Here is an 18,984-nt window from a genome sequence, read left to right on the forward strand (position 1 = left end):
AATAATAATAATAATTTATTAGATTTGTATGCCGCCCCTCTCCAAAGACTCGGGGCGGCTCACAACAATAATAAAAACAATATAACAGTGAAACAAATCTAATATTAAAAGAAAAAGATATATAAAAACCCCAGCAATTAAAACCATACAACACATACATACCAAACATAAAATATAAAATATGGGGAACTTCTTCTGGGGACCTTAGAATGATGTGCTGGTTCTTCCTATTTGTTCTCGCAGCAACTTTTAAAAGGCAAGCCAGCCTGAGAACGACTGACCCAACATTACCCAGAGGGTATACCCTGAACTAGAATATCCTAGTACCTCATTCAGCACTGATGCAAAGATACTATTACAGTATCCTCGACTGGCTAATTTAAAAAACTTACTTGGGTTATGGACTTTCAAACATACGATAGGAATAAAACTGGATAAAATATATCCAGTTATAAAATATATTGAAGTCTCATTAAGTAGATATTTTTTAAGTAGACAGAGTGGTTTAAAAAAACCATTTGTACAAATATCCCTTTTTTCGAATTGTAAGGAATACGATAAGTAATGAAATAATCTCATATATTTAAAGAATATTTCTTCCATTATTCTAGATGTAATCCCAATAAGAAAATGGCATAATATATAGGGAAACCAAAAATTCAGAATTATAAAATAAGATTTTTTTTGATAAAATAGACTTGTTTTGCCCATGGGGCGAAAGTTTAGTCAAAATCCACCGTAGCTGACTGTTTATTGAATTGGAGTACTTAATTATATACTACCATATACTCCTCTTATGGATTTCTGGCATGCATGCACCCACAATGATCAGCTGGCCTTTGTGCATGGGGCTGTGCCAGTAACCGGAAGAATGTATGCGCTGGTCAGCTGATCTGTGCCTGCACGGCAGAAAATGGAAGTTTTGCCGGCCAGCGCACAATACAAGTGCCAGAAAATGGAAGTAGATTTTCTGGTGCATGCATGCCCCCTAGGCAACTCCTCTTCCTCGTCGCGGGCTAGATGAGCATGTGCTTCAAGCGCTTTGCGTGAGAAGTGCTCCCTTTTCAGCACTCGGTGCCAAAAAGATTCCCCATCACCGTGGTACAGCTTCAGAGCCTTCCCTATAATTTCCTGCATAGTTTTTCAGGACTTCATAAGAAGCAGCAAAACACTTAATGCGCATTTAAAATGCAAGCATAAATAAACGCCTAAATTCCTGGCAGGTTCAACCAAATACCAGATTATTTAGCTTTCAGCTTGTCTTTTTCTCTTCCCCTAGTGTTGTTTTGTGCTGTTGCAAGACGACCGTAATTTTCCTTTGTTTTTGAATTGTTGCTGGAACATCTCTAGCTGTGCCTGCATTTGCATCTGTCTTTTTCCAGAACAAAGTCGCCGTGATGATTTGGAGAGCTTGGGCTACGTACTGATGTACTTCAATCTTGGCTCGTTGCCTTGGCAAGGCCTAAAAGCTGCCACAAAGCGACAGAAATACGAGCGCATCAGTGAAAAGAAGATGTCGACACCCATCGAAGTGCTGTGCAAAGGCTATCCTTGTAAGATTTCCCTGTACTTATTTTCAAGTTCTAGATTCTTTTTATTTAGTGGTGTGGACATAAGCATGCCTAATTTAACACTCATAGTCTAGTTTTTTGTAGCTTATCTTACCAATTTAGGTGGAAGTTCTTTATTCTGTTTGCAAAATACTGGAGAGCACTACAAGTTTTCTTGTGAATCCTATCTTTATTAGCCATTTAATAGCAACTGTAATTCAGAAGTGGCTATGGAGGTGCCTTTGAACCAAAGAGAGATTGCACCGAGTCTCATATTTTTGGAGTACTGTATAATATTTAGAGAGTATAATAGCTGTTTAAAAAGGTATGCAGATTTTATGTAGCTTGTATGAATTTGGAAGGAAAAGTTACATGTTTAGATAGCTCCATAAGTGGATTGGAGGAAAAAGAGGACCAAGATTTTGTATGAATAAATAATATGTTTACTTGAGTGGGGTGGGGTGGGTGTGCAGAATTAGATTCAATTTTGGAAAAGATCCAGAGAGCCGTGGCCAAAATAATTAGATCCTCTTTTAGTGACAAGGAGCCAAAGGGGAACTCCAGGGAGGATTTTAATAGCTGGAATAAATTAATCTTGTCTCCAATATATCCAGCTTAATTTTAATTTTAAAAGAATTAAAAGACAGGGTGAATTTTCATCTTTGGGGCCTTTAGTGTGGTAATCTGCATACCTCAATTATTATTATTATTTATTAGATTTGTATGCCGCCCCTCTCCGCAGACTCGGGGCGGCTAACAACAATGATAAAAAACAACATGTAACAATCAAATTTAATAAAACAACTAAAAACCCTTATTATAAAAACCAAACATACACACAAACATGCCATACATAACTTGTAATGGCCTAGGGGAAGGAATATCCTAACTCCCCCATGCCTGGCGACAAAGGTGGGTCTTGAGTAATTTGCGAAAGACAAGGAGGGTGGGGGCCGTTCTAATCTCTGGGGAGAGTTGATTCCAGAGGGCCGGGGCCGCCACAGAGAAGGCTCTTCCCCTGGGGGGCCCCAAACGACATTGTTTGGTCGATGAGACCCGGAGAAGGCCAACTCTGTGGGACCTTATCGACCGCTGGGATTCGTGCGGTAGAAGGCAGTTCCGGATGTATTCTGGCCCAATGCCATGTAGGGCTTTAAATGTCATTACCAACACTTGTGGCATTGGGTAGCTGTCTTAATGTTTGCCTGACTTTTTTTTTTCTATTTTCATAACTAAAAAAAAAAATTTAAATGGGAAGATATCGTGCTACAAAGCTTAACACAATTGAGAACTGCAAATATTTCCAAGAATGTTTCGGTAGTCTGTGTATATGCCAGGGGGTTTTCTAAAAAAAAACAACCTGGTATATACAAACTGACAAATACCAGAACGGAAAAAACAGGGGGGGAAATTGTAGGGCTGTAGCTCAGTTTGCGGATCCAACTATTTAAGAAAAAGGCAAGCGATTTGGAGATGATTAGAGAGGACAATTGAGAGCAGGTCTCCCCAGTTTGTCTTTTAATATGAGCCGTGCTGTGTGCAGCGAATGCAGTGTTGTAGACTAATTGCCAACTGCCAGCAGTTTGGCAGTTTGATTCTCACCGGCTGAAAGTTGACTCAGCCTTCCATCCTTCCGAGGTGGCTAAAATGAGGACCCAGATTGTTGGGGGCCATATGCTGACTCTGTAAACCGCTTAGAGAAGCCTGTAAAGCACTATGAATTGATATATAAGACTAAGTATTATTGCTAAGTGCTATTAAAAAATAAGTGCTTTGTGACTGACCACATCCATCATGGCGGTCATTTTGAGGAGTGTCCCTATTGGGCTTTCAGAATTCCACATTTTTCCTCTTGTCTCCAAATGTTTGAAGAATCCTGTTTTATCTAGACCAGTGATTCTCAACCTTCCTAGTCCCATGACCCTTTAATACAGTTCCTCACATTGTGGTGACACCCGCCATAAAATGATAAAATTATTAGGAAACCCAGAGATGGTTCTAACTTACCTCGCTACCAATTCACTTCCTCCTGCGTTGCATGGCTACACCTCTCGAATGCATGTGTGATTTACGTGCGCACACATGCGCAGTGCCGAACCTTTTTTTAAAAATTGCCAAAGAAGTGCCAAAAACACGATCGTGACGCATGCGCAGTGCTGGAAATTTGCCTTCTGCACACGCTCAGAAATATATATATATATACAGTGATACCCCGTCTTATAAACCCCTCGTCATACAAACTTTTCGAGATACAAACCCGGGGTTTAAGATTTTTTTGCCTCTTCTTCCAAACTATTTTCACCTTACAAACCCACCGCTGCCACTGGGATGCCCCGCCTCCGGAATTCTGTTGCTAGCGAAGCGCCCGTTTTTGTGCTGCTGGGATTCCCCTGAGGCTGCCCTCCATGGGAAACACCACCTCCAGACTTCCGTGTTTTTGCGATGCTGCAGGGGAATCCCAGCAGCACAAAAACGGGCGCTTCGCTGGCAATGGAAGTCCGGAGGTGGGGTTTCCCAGCGAGGGGAGCCTCAGCGAAATCACAGAATCACAAAAACACGGAAGTCCACAGGTGGGGTTTCGAGGACTTCCATGTTGAGAACCGTTGATCTAGATGATTAGGATGGCCCCCTTCAATTCTCTAGATTAATGTGTGCATTGCAGACAAAAGGCCCTCTGAGCTGGACTACAGCTGTTGGGATCTATAGCATGAAATTATACTGCCCAAAAAAATAAAGGGAACACTCAAATAACACATCCTATGTCTGAATGGATGAAATATTCTCATTGAATACTTTGTTCTGTACAAAGCTGAATGTGCTGACAACATGTGAAATTGATTGTCAATCAGCGTTGCTTCCTAAGTGGACAGTTTGATTTCACAGAAGTTTGATTTACTTGGCGTTATATTGTGTTGTTTAAGTGTTGCCTTTATTTTTTTTGAGCAGTGTATATATATAGCAGGGTGGGGTAGAATAACAGTGCCCAGAGAGAGGAATAAAATTGTTCTTGCTAATAATTCCTTGTTGCTGTCTCTCATTTCTGCCCCAGCTGAGTTCTCTACATACCTCAACTTCTGCCGTTCACTGCGGTTTGATGACAAACCAGATTACTCTTATCTGAGGCAGCTGTTCCGCAATCTCTTCCACCGTCAGGGTTTCTCCTATGACTATGTATTTGACTGGAATATGCTCAAATTTGTGAGTAACCCTATTTTTTTTTATAAAGGGTGGTGATCGTATAGTAGAATTATTTGCATATGGGGGAGCTGCAGATAGATGGGGAGCGTCTGAAGGATGCCAGATTATGCTGGATTATGTTTTGGGGGCCAGTATTTGCAACGTGGTCTCCTCCAATCTGTTCAGCTGTGGTTCCTGTAATAGCCAACTAGTAGGACGTGGGTGGAATGGGATGAAATCCTGTATTGTATTTATGGGGTTCAAAATTGAGAAGATTTCCTTGTGGAATAAGCTTTTCAATGTGCTTATTGTAATGGCTTTTATAGTACAGTGTTCCCTCGATTTTCGCGGGTTCGAACTTCGCGAATAGCCTGTACCACGTTTTTTCAAAAAAATATTAATTAAAAAATACTTTGCGGGTTTTTTTCTATACCTCGGTTTTTCCCACCCGATGACGTCATATGTCATCGCCAAACTAATAAATTTTGCAAATAAATAACAAAAAAAATAATTATTGTTAATAATAATTATGTTTGTAAATATCAGGATCACTAAGTGTCTTATTCAATGCTGAGTACCAGTAATAATGGTGAGTAAATGGTTGTTAAGCGAATGGGAAATGGTAATTTAGGGGTTTAAAGTGTTAAGGGATGGCTTGTGATACTGTCCATAGCCAAAAATTGTGTATTTACTTCCGCATCTCTACTTCGCGGAAATTTGACTTTTGCGGGCGGTCTCGGAACACATCCCCTGCGAAAATCGAGGGAACACTGTACTTGCCTTAAAAGTAGCATCAAGACCTAAGAGCATCAGAACTCCAAAGAGCACCCAATATAGGTCCAGCTCCTGTATATTTTCTCATTCTCATTTCCTCTGGCAAGACTGAAAAGTGGGAAGTACCCACATTTCACTTCTTTCTAAGTAGCTTCTGCAGCTACTACAGTAAAATCAGTTTAATTTTCTATTTTTTAAGATGCTAAGGTGCTTCCAAGTGCTTTTATGTTTTACAACTACAATAATGGAGTCTGTTATTTTACTGAATCTTCAGTCGGAATATTGCGTGGCTAGATTTCTTTTCCCTTAGGAAAGCAGAACCGAAAGGATAAATACTGATGTAGAGTGAAAGCTGAATGTGTAAGCAAAGAGCTTGATGCCTCCAGGCTTACACACACACACATACTTCTTGCCCCACTCATAAGCGGAGGAACCTGGGAAAGCTCTGCAAAATAGACTCTGACTCAGTAGGCAGAAATCGGGGAGTTTGGTTCCTGAGCCTTCTCTCGGCTGCTGTTGCAGTTGTTGACGCATGTGCCTAAGGTGATTGGTACCTCTCGGTGGTTATTAAAGCATTGTGGGCCGTTAAATATTTCAGGGAGCAGCCCGGAATCCTGAGGATATGGACCGGGAGAGGCGAGAGCATGAACGAGAGGAAAGGATGGGGCAGCTCCGGGGTTCTGCTACGCGGGCACTGCCTCCTGGCCCTCCTGCTGGGGCCACTGCTAACCGCCTCCGCAATGTCGCTGAACCCATGGCCTCCACACCCACTTCCCGCATCCAGCAGTCTGGTGAGTGGACAGAAAATGGCATGCTAGCCTTTAGTGTTAGTTAGTTAGTTAGTTAGTTAGTTAGTTAGTTAGTTAGTTAGTTAGTTAGTTAGTTAGTTATTTGATTGATTGATTGATTGATTGATTTGATTTGTACACCGCCCTTCTCCAAGGACTCGGGGCAGCTAACAGCATATTTATTTATTTATTATTTATTTATTGGATTTGTACGCCGCCCCTCTCCGTAGACTCGGGGCGGCTAAGAACAGTAATAAAAACAGCATGTAACAATCCAATACTAAAACAACTAAAAAACCCTTATTATAAAACCAAACATACATACAAACATACCATGCATAAAATTGTAAAGGCCTAGGGGGGAAATAATATCTCAGTTCCCCCATGCCTGGCGGCAGAGGTGGGTTTTAAGAAGCTTACGAAAGGCAAGGAGGGTGGGGGCAATTCTAATCTCTGGGGGGAGTTGGTTGCAGAGGGACAGGGCCGCCACAGAGAAGGTTCTTCCCCTGGGTCCCGCCAAACGACATTGTTTAGTTGACAGGACCCGGAGAAGGCCCACTCTGTTTGACCTAACTGGTCGCTGCGATGGCGAACCTTTTTTCCCTCGGGTGCCGAAAGAGCGTGGGCACGCACTATCGTGCATGTACAAGTGCCCACACCCATAATTCAATGCCTGTGGAGGGCGAAAAGGGCTTCCCCTACGCCCCGAAGGCCCTCCAGAGGCCAGAAACGGCCTGTTTCCCAACTTCTGGTGGGCCCAGTAGGCTTGTGTTTCATCCTCTCCAGGCTCCAAAGGCTTCCCTGAAGCCAGGAGAGGGGGAAAACGCCCTCCCCCATTCCCCTGGAGGCTCTTTGGAAGACAAAACTTTTGCCTCTGTGCGAGCCAAAAATGAGCTGGCCGGCAAACACATGCATGTTGGAGCTGAATTAGGGTAACAGCTTGCTTGCCAAAAGACATGGCTCTGCGTGCCATCTGTGGCACCCGTGCCATAGGTTCGCCATCACTGGCATATAATATAACAATACAGTACAACAGCAAATCTAATTAAATTTAAAATTACAATCTAAAAATCCAATATTTAAAAACAATCATGCCAGTTCAATCATACAACATATACCTCATTTAGTTGGCCAGGGGGCTGAGACCTAATTGCCCTAAGCCTGGCGACATAGATGAGTCTTAAGATCCTTACGGGAGGCAAGGAGGCTGGGGGCAGTGCGGATCTCCAGGGGGAGCTGATTCCAGAGGGCCGGGGCCCCCACAGAGAAGGCTCTTCCCCTTGTCCTCGCCAAGCGACATTGTCTGGCTGACGGGACCTGGAGAAGGCCAACTCTGTGGGACCTAATCGGTGGCTGGGACTCATACATAGAGCAGAACTATGGCCAGTCATGCTGATCTCTTGCGCACTTCAGTACTTTCTTTTCATCCCAAATCCTGACTGGTCGACCATATCTTCTGCTTTGAAAAATTTATCCATCTGAAAATAAGATTAATTTTTTTTTAAAGGAATCTCTTATTAAAGCCAATAAAGAGTAAACCTATTTCCATTTCAAAAATGGAATAGATTAATCACAATTATGGAAGCTGTTGAGGAGCAAGTCCATCTCCTTTTCCCTTATTAGAAGCAGGAGCTCTCCTCCTTTTCAGAGTACAAATCCAACAAACCCACCATCCCGGGGCCCATAGAACGTAGCCTTAATATGCCATGGACACTTCCCTGTTCCCACCCTATAATTTTTCCTTTCTTTTTCTTTTCTTCCTTTCTTCTTTCTTCTCCCGTCTTCATCTTCTTTACACAACTGCAAAATATCAGTGTTATAAATAATTACTCCCTTCTTGCCAGGAAACACATCACCCAGGGCAATTTCACGGGTAGACAGGGAACGCAAGGTCAGCATGAGGTTACACCGAGGAGCCCCCGCCAACATCTCCTCGTCTGACCTCACAGGACGGCAAGAAGTGTCACGGATTTCAGCATCACAGGTGAGTTTCTTTTGATGATCCTATTTCACCGGGGGGGGGGGGGGGGAGGAAATATTGCCGAACTCTCTTTTCTGGTGAAAACGATCAGAGCAAGTCACCATTAAGACCAGCAATAAAAACCTAAGTACATCTCACCCTAGTCCACTGAACTATCCATCTAATCAGACAAAGAAAGGAGAAATATTATTGGTATGTGATACCTCGACTTCCTTGGATTCTGAGAGGTATCTACAAGTAGTCCTTGGTTTACAGTGACTTGTTCAGTGACCACTTGAATTTACAATGTAGTTGCGGTGCCTCCTTCAAGTTCTGGACATCACAGAAGACCTGCTACACTCACACTGTGCCTCCCCTTTCACTCACATACTGGCAGCAGTCATTTACCTACGTACCTACCTGGCTTACAAGTCACCTGGGACTTGCAGCTTCCCTGCTGACTTTGATACTTGGAAAGTTGGCAGGAATTTGCAAGGAGGTGCTTGCTTAATAGGAACTGCAGAGATTTCTGTCACTAAGCAATGCAGAGATATCAAGATCCAGGAAGTACAGGCTTTCACAGACCATACAAAAACACTGTGGATTCAAACATCAAGTGACACCAACACGATAGGACACCATGGACAACAGCCTGGCATTCCGAGACCGAGATTCTAGAAATAAAGATTCTCCATCTTTGGGCGGAGACAGCATTCACAGGGGTAGTCCTTGTCCAATCAGAATGAAGGACTGACTCAGTCTTTTTTTCCATATGGCCGGATCCGCCTTGCCCCACCCAGATTTAACTCAGTCCTTCAACTGGAAGCACATTTTGGCAACGGCTCCCACAGAAGGCCAGCAAATCTATTTCTTTCCAAAATGACCTCTTCCTTGCTTCTCTGTTTTAATTGGCTTACCTCCAAAATTCCTAAATTCTTACCAGGTGGCTCTGCTTCTCCTCGATTGCTGCTTCCAAGCACCGATTTGGCTTCGCAGATTCCTGCAAACAAAAACGGCAAGAGAAATTTATTCACTTTAATAAGTCTGATATTCTCCCCCCCCCCCCTTCCTCCCATGTCGGAAGGCTATTTCTAAAGGAGAACAGTTTGGGGAGGGAGAAAGTTTTAAAACGCGGCAGCCCTAATTGCGATCTCAGCAACCTGTGTGTTTGCCACGAGTTCCATTTTTTGATGCCAAAGTCTCCGTCCAATTTTATCAGTCCTAAGACAGTAAAAATGTCCTTCTATTCCAGCAACGCCATCCAGTCAGCAGCACAGCTCTCAGGGCTTCATAGCTTCTTAAAAGCCTGGTCCTACTACAGTAAACTTTACGCAGCTCATGGGGGCTGTTTCTCCCCCCCCCCAGCCTGCGCCAGCCCTGCAAGCCCCTTAGCATCACCGCAGAAGATCTTGGTGCACTGCAATGGAATTCTGGGCTGTTTGCAACGCGCTAGAAGCTTGCTCGGGTGGGCCCAGACCATCCTTCACCTCCCCTGCTTGTAATTAATCCCTCGCTTGCTTGAGAGAGGGTGGCTTGCAGAGGCCTCCAGGACCACAAGGCTGGGGTTGCCATCTTGTTTGGCCATTATGGGGATCGCCATTCTAGGGTTAGGATTAGGCAATTCCAGGGACAACCCAGAGGTGGTGCCGCTTCTAGTTTAGGCACACAAGATGGTGAGGTCCCTGAAATCCCTGTATCCAGGACTCCTGGGTTTTCTTCACAATTCAGCCTTTCCCTTAAGTTCATCTCCATTCCCCCAAGGACATTTATTTATTTATTTATTTATTTATTTATTTATTTATTTATTTATTTCAATTTTTATGCCGCCCTTCTCCTTAGACTCAGGGTGGCTTACAACATGTTAGCAATAGCACTTTTAAACAGAGCCAGCATATTGCCCCCACAATCCGGATCCTTATTTTACCCACCTCGGAAGGATGGAAGGCTGAGTCAACCTTGAGCCGGTGATGAGATTTGAACCGCTGACCTTCAGATCTACATTCAGCTTCAGTGGCCTGCAGTACAGCACTCTACCTGCTGCGCCACCCCGGCTCTTATTTGTCAGCTGTTCCCTGCCTAGAATTTCCTCCAAATGCCATCTCTTGGACGAGGCGGTTCAGCACCTCCTATCTATCAGGGCTACACAGAAGATTCCCAAGGAGAGCCCAGATTGGGTTTCTATTCAGTTTTATTTGTGGTGCCCAAATCCTCAGGGGGATAGAGAGTGATCTTAGACCTAAAACGCCTCAATTTTTTCTTTAAATACAGTCATTTTAAAATGCACTCACTAGCGTCTCTTATAGCATCCCTCCACGGAGGCCATTAAATGGCCTCTCTGGATCTTACGGAGGTGTACCTCCACATACCTATCCTCAAACAGCATAGGCAATTAGGTTCCACTACAACAGAGAATACTTCCAATATTGTGCCATGCCCTATGGGCTCTCCTCTCCCCCTAGGGCGTTTACCAATATATTGGCAACCCTTGCGGTCCACATTAGAGCCATCCCAATCCATATCCAATATTACTTAGATGACATCCTGGTTCACGCCTCCTCGCAGGGGCAGGCCCTGGATCACCTCCAAATTACCATGGCTATCCTTCAGCAGCTTTTTATTCCTATCAATCTAGCCAAAAGTCACCTGTCATCCTCCACTTCCATTCTCCATTTGGGTGCTCAAATTGACTCCATCCAATGCAGAGTCTTCCTCCTGGGAAAGACAAGACTACATCCGAGATCTGGCATGCCAGATCCAAAGACAGCGTAGGGTTCCCATCTTTCATTTGGCATCTCTATTGGGGAAAATGATTTCTTGTATAGCCATCACCCCTTGGGCTCACCTCCACTCACAAGACCGTCAGTGGTTCCTCTTACCTCTACAGAAACCAGGACAAGACACATCACTCTGCAGGATCTCAGTTCCAGCCCATGTTCTTCACTCTCTATCTTGGTGGCATTCCTCGGCCATCTCCAGGGGCTCCCTCTTCAAGGTCACAAAACAGCTGACAGTGACAACAGATGCCAGTTTATCAGGATAGGGAGCCTATGGCCTCGGCATGATGGCTCAGGGCACCTGGATGCCGGCAGAGGCATCAATTGGTTGGAACTATGAACAGTACTTGGCGGTCCGACAGTTCCTTCCCCAAGTCTCAGGAAAACACATCCTCATTCTGACAGGCAGGATTTCAGAATTGTCGGCTCTTTCAATGAGAGAGGATCTCTGTATTTTCCACACATAAGGTGGTTTTGCGTTTAGACCCCACCTTCTTAACAAAGGTAAACTCTGTCTACCATCAAGCACAGGAATTGGTCCTGCCATCATTTTGCAGTCATCCAACGCATCGCCTGGACCGCAGTTGATACATCTTGGATGTCAAAAGGGTGCTCCGAATTTACGTTGACCGAACTCTTCCGTTCTGGAAGACCGAAGGGCTCTTCATATCTTTCCACCCTCGTTCCTTGGGAACCAAGGTCTTAGCCTCGACTATTGGCCGCTGGATCAGAAGCTCCATCGCTAAGGCATACAAACTTGCAACGATTCCCAAACCATTAGGCATTACAGCCCACTCTATTCGCAGTCCTGCTACTTCGGCAGCATGGGCCACTCAGGCTTCCCTTGATGAAGTATATTGAGCAGCCACCTGGTCTTCTCCCAATTCCTTTATCAGGCATTACAAAATTGACACGTGTCAGCTGGTGCAGCATTTTGGCAGATATGTTCTCCAACAGGTGGTGGAGTGCAGTAGGCGTTGGAACCTACCTGATATGCCTCTTCTCATCCAGGCAGAGACAGCATTCACTTCCCTCCCTTTTGTCTTCCTTTCCTTTCCTTTTTTTGTTTCTTTGCTGGTTGGGAGTAATGTAGGAATTTTTCAATTCATTTTTTGTTGCCATTATGAGGCTAGTCTCCGGATTCGTTAAATCTGGGTAGGGCAAGGTGGACCTGGCCATGTGGAAAAAAAGACTGACTCGGTCCTTCACCTGATTGGACGAGGACTACCCGTGTGAATGCTCTCCGCCCGGATGAGAAGAGACGTATCAGGTAGGTTCCAATACCCATTCAAAGGAAATCCATACACAGAGACTAATACCTACTGTTTGACTCCCACCATCCATTTCAACACAAACTAGGAATCATCAGGTCACTACATCACAGGGTGGGAAACATCATCACAACCAGGGATGTCTGCAAGAAGAAAAACAGGCACCTGGCAATTAAAGCCAATCCAAACTGGGCTTTTATTAAATCAGCATCAGGATCCAACGGAAGAATTGCAGACAAATCTGAGACTCGAAGTCAACAGAAGAACCAGGTCATTACTTACACCGCTGTTTTATTGGAGAAGCTAAAGCGGATATTTGGAAAATGCCACATACACGAGTTCTTCAAACCCACCAACACACCGGGAGGCTTGTCCACCCTAAAGAACGGACGCCAAAAGATAAGAGTAATGTTGCGTATGCAGTGAGGCACAGTATGGGGAGTTCAGAGCTCTACAATGGAGGAAACCAAGCAGCTTTTAAACAAGAGTATGGCCCAGCACAGGGAAAGCAACACCAGAGGACCAGAATTGCCAGTGCAACTTCATTCAGAAGAAAAAAAGATGCTCTTGCAGGGTGTCCAACAAACCTAGAAAACAGAGAAATCAGGGAATTATCAGGGAAATCGGCGGTTCGAGAAATATCAGGGAATTAGTGAAAAAAACCCAGAATAAATCGGGTGGGGGAAAACAAACTGTCTTAAAATGTTTAAAAGTCAGGGAAAAACCATTTTAAAAAAAGGATCACGCTGCCTGGCAGAGTGAAGCAAAAATGAGCATAACTGTGGCAACAACTTGCTTCTTCAACTACCGATATTTCTCCATGGCTTAGCCATTTGGTATGATGTCATCTACGACCGCGCCTTAACTTGATTGCAAGTTACAGAAAAATGTCAGGGAAATATCAGGGAATTTCAAAATGCTTTCCCCTTGGACACCCTGTCTTGAGAACAATAATGTTCACATTTTCGACAGGGAAAAACAGGGATGAAATGCTCCTGGTTCACTTGTGCCTGTCAGTCATCGGAAAGCCAGTCGCGAAGGGAGCGCGAGGCTCCACCCAGACGCCGCCATTTGGGTTCTTTTACCCTAAGTGCATGCACAGAATGCTTTATTTATTTATTTATTTGATTTTTATGCCGCCCTTCTCCTTAGACTCAGGGCAGCTTACAACATGTTAGCAATAGCACTTTTAAACAGAGCCAGCATATTGCCCCCACAATCCGGGTCCTCATTTTACCCACCTCGGAAGGATGGAAGGCTGAGTCAACCTTGAGCCGGTGATGAGATTTGAACCGCTGACCTACAGATCTACACTCAGCTTTAGTGGCCTGCAGTACAGCACTCTATCTGCTGCGCCACCCCGGCTCCTTTGCACATGCACAGAGAGTAAAAGAACCCAAATGGCAGCGTCCGGGCAAGTGGGCGGAGCCTCGCACTCCCTTCACAGCCAACTCTCCGATGACTGACAGGCACGAGCGAACCAGGAGCATTTGACCCCTGGGGATGATGAATGGTTTGAGAGAGAAGTGAAGGGGCTCATTTATGCCAGAGTGGAAAATCCTTCCCTCATGATGGAGGTCTCATGCACAATCTTTCCTCCTATTGTTGTTTTCTATGCTGCTCTTTCATCATTGCCCAGGAAGACTGAGACCACTTCACAGGTTCACCAGGGAGACCACTCTTAATGACCCAGCTAGGGCAGAGGATTTAGCATGGGATATTTCAATTTCAATAACTCTCTGCCTACTAACCTAACAAGCCTATGCAGATTCGATAGATGAGAAATGAAACCTCTCTAGAGGACATACATACAATCCTTCTAACCAACTTATTTGGGCTGAAGAAGCTATTTGGATAAGCAGTGAAATGTTTTGAGCCAACAAGCAAAGAAATCAAGTTGCCATGACTCAACTTCCAAACAAATCTTCCTGAGTGACTGGAATTCTTCATTGACATAAAATCAATCCCATGATGTTGCCCTGTATGACTGTATTGCTTAGCGGCAGAAATTATGGTTCTAAATTGCCTTTGTAACTCGAGGAGTATCTGAATTGGCATCATAATTTACTTGTGTGGGTTTGTTTTTATGATACTTGTCACTTAGGTATGAAAATTCAAGAATTATCAAAGTCATTTTGGGAATAACGTTTTAAAAATAAAACATGCATTCACCCAAAGTCAGGGGTCTCCAAACTTGGCAACTTTAAGACTTGTGGACTTGAATTCTGGGAATTGACGTCCACAAGTCTTAAAGTTGCTAAGTTTGAAGACCTCTGCCCTATGTTCTCCACTTAATACATTAATGAAAATCTGTGTGAGGACAGAGGGATACATTTCAGAAGAGAGAATGTGATGGGATCACCTCTTTGGAAAGGAGAGAGAGAAACTAGGGCAGTTCTTCTAGTACCTTTCCTATTGTCCTCTTCTGCCACCTATTCAGTTCTTTGTTTATTTTCAGACCAGTGTGCCATTTGATCACCTGGGGAAATGAAGAGTGGATTCCACCAGACCAGTGTTTGCTTAGGTGAGTGTCTGCCTTGGCAGCCTGTTCTGTAATGAAAGCATTATAGCAATAGCGCTTAGAACAGAGGTCTTCAAACTGGGCAACTTTAAGCCTAATGGACTTCAATTCCCAGAATTCTCCAGCAAGCTAAGCTGGCTGGAGAATTCTGGGAATTGAAGTCCACTAGGCTTAAAGTTGCCCAGTTTGGGGATCGCTGGCTTAGAATAACATACTGCTTCACAGTCCTTTTACAGCCCTGTCTAAGTGGTTTACAAAGTCAGCATATTGCCCCCAACAATCTGGGTCATAATGTTACCCACCTCGGACGGATGGGAGGCTGAGTCAACCTTGAGCCTGGTGAGATTCGAACAGCCAAATTGCAGGCAGCCGGCAGGCAGCAAAAGTAGCCTGCAGTACTGCACTCTAACCACTGCGCCACCACGGCTCATATTATGTGATCAAGCGAATGGTGACTTGTGCAAAGTCCATATATTTTCTTCTTAAATCTCAGTGTAATGGAAATGGGACAGTCAGGGTGTTTAAAATGACCTCACCCCATCACAAGAAAACAGGATTGGGGTTTTTTCTGTCCTTGCAATAAGGGACATAATGTTCTACACCTACCTAATAATAATACAGCCAGTTCTTTCAATTAGTGTGCATTAGATGGTGTGACATGGTAATTTATAACCGTGGAATTGTGCAAATGTAATCACACAAGATTTCACAGAAGTATTGATCTCCACTGGCAGAGTGAGTGCTAGGAGCAACAAGTTTCAGTCCTGAATAGCCAGGTATTGGCATTGTTTCATCAGAGACATCCTTAAAAGCCTGAATCTAAAAAATTATGATATAATATTTCTTGAAGAGATGTACTGTAGTGTTCCTGATGTTGGACTAGGGATAGGATTATTAGTTTCACATCCCCATTTGATTATGGCTAAACTATAATACTAGGTGTGTCATGGGCCGGGGAGGGGGTTGCATTTGCTTCTAGTTTCTGAAAGAAAATCAGGTATAGATTTAATAGAATAAAATATTTCTTCTGTTTGTAAGGATTTATAGCCTAGTGAATATTTGTCATGGGGCCAGGGGGAGAGCATAGGTCAGTTTTTCTTAACTTCAGCATCTTTCAATTCCCAGAATTCCCCAGCTAGCCTGCTAAGAGAAGTCCATGCATCTTAAACTTGCTGAGGTTGAGGTAGAGGTATCACAAGCAGGAAGAGGGAGATTATGATCCCGCTATATAGAGTGCTGGTGAGACCAAATTTGGAATACTGTGTTCAGTTCTGGAGACCTCACCTACAAAAAGACAAAATTGACAAAATTGAACGGGTCCAAAGACGGGCTACAAGAATGGTGGAAGGTCTTAAGCATAAAACGTATCAGGAAAGACTTAATCAACTCAATCTGTATAATCTGGAGGACAGAAGGAAAAGGGGGGACATGATCGAAACATTTAAATATGTTAAAGGGTTAAATAAGGTCCAGGAGGGAAGTGTTTTTAATAGGAAAGTGAGCACAAGAACAAGGGGACACAATCTGAAGTTAGTTGGGGGAAAGATCAAAAGCAACATGAGAAAATATTATTTTACTGAAAGAGTAGTAGATCCTTGGAACAAACTTCCAGCAGATGTGGTGGATAAATCCACAGTAACTGAATTTAAACATGCCTGGGATAAACATAGATCCATCCTAAGATAGAATACAGAAAATAGTATAAGGGCAGACTAGATGGACCATGAGGTCTTTTTCTGCTGTCAGACTTCTATGTTTCTATGTTGAGAAAAAAAAACACCATAGCACGGAGGAGAATGGCCATTATTTAATTTTACTACCAATTCATTACAATTAGATGTTCTTTTCTTTAAAAAGCAGCTCTAGATCTATGCATCGGTGGGTTTCACATCATGGGAGCAGGAAACACAGTATACATAAAGTAAATACAGCACTTTAGACAATTTTGTGTTTCTCTTTTGTCCCCGTGGTTTCATTTTGGTTCTTTAAAATATTCATTGTGAATTGGTAGAAAATTTCTTAAAAGCAAAGCAATCAAACAAGAAAATACCTTGAAGCTCCAGAGATAACTTTGCACTCCTTGCAAATATGACAGCATTGCATAAATTCTGATAGATGGATAGCTTTAAAAACATAAGTGCAGATATTGAGATTATTTTTCTTCTTTCAATGCCATTTCTAGCCCTTAATGTTCCAAAGATTGATGGGCATGGGGATTCCTTATAAGCGGTACCTTATTTAGGGTTAAAATAAGTTTGTCGGGAGACAAATCCAGTGTTTGAATTTCAGAGGAAAAAAACCCACTTTATAATGCTGTCTTTTTTTCCCCCCTTTTTCTTTTCTAGTGTCTTCACTGTATTTTTTCTTTTAAAAAACAAAACAACAAAAACAAATTAAAAGGAAAAAACAAACAAAAAAAGCCAACCTTTTTTTCCCCCCGCCAGCAACAAGGAGAGGATCTGCCCTGTGCTGGCATTCTTGTCTTTCCTGAGAATCATCGGCTGTGTTCCCGAACCAAATTGCCTTTGACGAGTCACTCATACAGGAGCCTTGCAGGAACACCTTTGCTGCTGTTGTGCAGCTTCCTCTCCATAGGCCTTGCCCTTCTCATGCCAGCAGGCCACAGCCACCACCCAGATCTTTCTGTTCCCCTTTCCGATCTCTGTGTATCGTTCACAACAGCAACAACAAAAGAGAAGCCTTATTCGATATTGTTTTGAAAGTCCAGTTAGTTAAGAAAAGAAGGTTTCCAACACAATTTTAATCACATCTTTTGTTTTGTGGTTCTTGGGTGGGGAGGAGGATGTTTACAGGAGACTTTAAAGATTCCAGCTCCAAGGAGCTTCGGGAGGTGGTTGAACATCCATTTTCAAATTTGGCTACAGTGGTAAGCTGGCACTGCCTCCGGGGAGATTGAGTGGACGTAGGCTGCTATTTGTATTCAGGCATTCTTTCTTTTGGGGACACCACTGCCCCTGTGTGTGCATTCGCGGGGGATGCTATAGGCATACCAATAAGGTGAACAGGACTGACACAGCAGCAGTTGTGTGTTAAGGGTGTGGATGTGGGTAGCGATATCTGCTGTGCAAGGCAGCAACAAATGTGAAGGGTGTAGAAATGTACCCTGCTTCTAGTGCAAGAAATGGCAGTCTTTCTCTCTCTCTCTCTCCCCCTCTCTCAAGCAACCAGTTTGGATGTGTTTAGCTTTATTATTTTTATTTTGTTCTTTTTAATTTCCTGCAGGAGTAGGGATGGAGCTGAGGAAGAGGGGTATGTGAATGATGGGGGCGGGAGTAGAAGCCACGTGATTGCAGAGGTTACTCCTTGTAGCATCAATTTTAGAAAGACAAACACCTCTTCTCAGCAAGATTTCTTCTATCTTTTTGCCCCGTTCTGGTTTTTAAATTTTTAGGTTTTGTTCAAGAAAACAATGTCTGTAGTTCTACAACCCAACCATCATCGATTGTCCTCCAGCCCTAAGCTTGGATTTTTTAAAAAAACGTTGGGCAGTCTGGAATGTTTGGAAGTGGATCGGCCTTGGCGTTTTTGGGTTTTTCTTTTTTTAATTCTATTTAACACAGGTTTGTTTTTGTTGTTTTCCCCTAATTTATTTACCCTGCTTACTGTGTCTCTCTCCTTTTTTTTAATTAAGTAAAAAGAAACCTTTTTATTACTTTGTAATTTTAAAACAAAAACAAAAAAACAAAAAATTGAACTTTGGGGTGGGTGGGAATTTTGTACTTTTTTCCTGTGTAAATATTGGACTTTTTTGAGCTTTATTGTGGTTGTTAATTTGAAGTAATAAAGTAGAAAATGATAAAGTGATAGCGGTTTCTGCCTTTTTCTTCTCTCTTCTCTGCAGTCAACCTTGTGATGTAGGCAAGAAGTATCATTTTACATGCAACCTCATCGTTGCTCTGTTTCCAAGTTCCAGGAAAAAGATAGACTTAAGCAGAGTATGTACATTATTTGCTCACCTAAAAATAAAGCAGATATAGCTTTCAGTTTCTTAATACAGTGGTACCTCTGCTTACGAACTTAATTTGTTCCGTGACCAGGTTCTTAAGTAGAAAAGTTTGTAAGTAGAAGCAATTTTTCCCATAGGAATTAATGTAAAAGCAAATAATGTGTGCAAACCCATTAGGAAAGAAATAAAAGCTCGGAATTTG

General features: G+C 43.1%; 1 protein-coding gene across 4 annotated transcripts in view; it reads left to right on the forward strand.

Annotated features, from left to right (window-relative positions):
* The window catches only part of CSNK1E (casein kinase 1 epsilon), a 57,691-nt gene extending 39,051 nt beyond the window's left edge, over positions 1-18,640 (forward strand). For all 4 annotated transcript variants that reach the window (XM_070756144.1, XM_070756145.1, XM_070756146.1 and 1 more), the window contains 6 exons: positions 1,383-1,553; positions 4,600-4,748; positions 6,100-6,292; positions 8,134-8,273; positions 14,753-14,818; positions 17,161-18,640. In XM_070756144.1, the coding sequence (XP_070612245.1) occupies positions 1,383-1,553; positions 4,600-4,748; positions 6,100-6,292; positions 8,134-8,273; positions 14,753-14,785 (686 nt within the window). In that variant the 3' untranslated portion in view covers positions 14,786-14,818; positions 17,161-18,640. The remainder of the gene's footprint in view (positions 1-1,382; positions 1,554-4,599; positions 4,749-6,099; positions 6,293-8,133; positions 8,274-14,752; positions 14,819-17,160) is intronic.
* Positions 18,641-18,984: the final 344 nt, after the last annotated feature.

Source organism: Erythrolamprus reginae, chromosome 6 (genome assembly GCF_031021105.1).
Source record: "Erythrolamprus reginae isolate rEryReg1 chromosome 6, rEryReg1.hap1, whole genome shotgun sequence".
NCBI classification, from domain to species: Eukaryota; Metazoa; Chordata; class Lepidosauria; order Squamata; family Dipsadidae; genus Erythrolamprus; species Erythrolamprus reginae.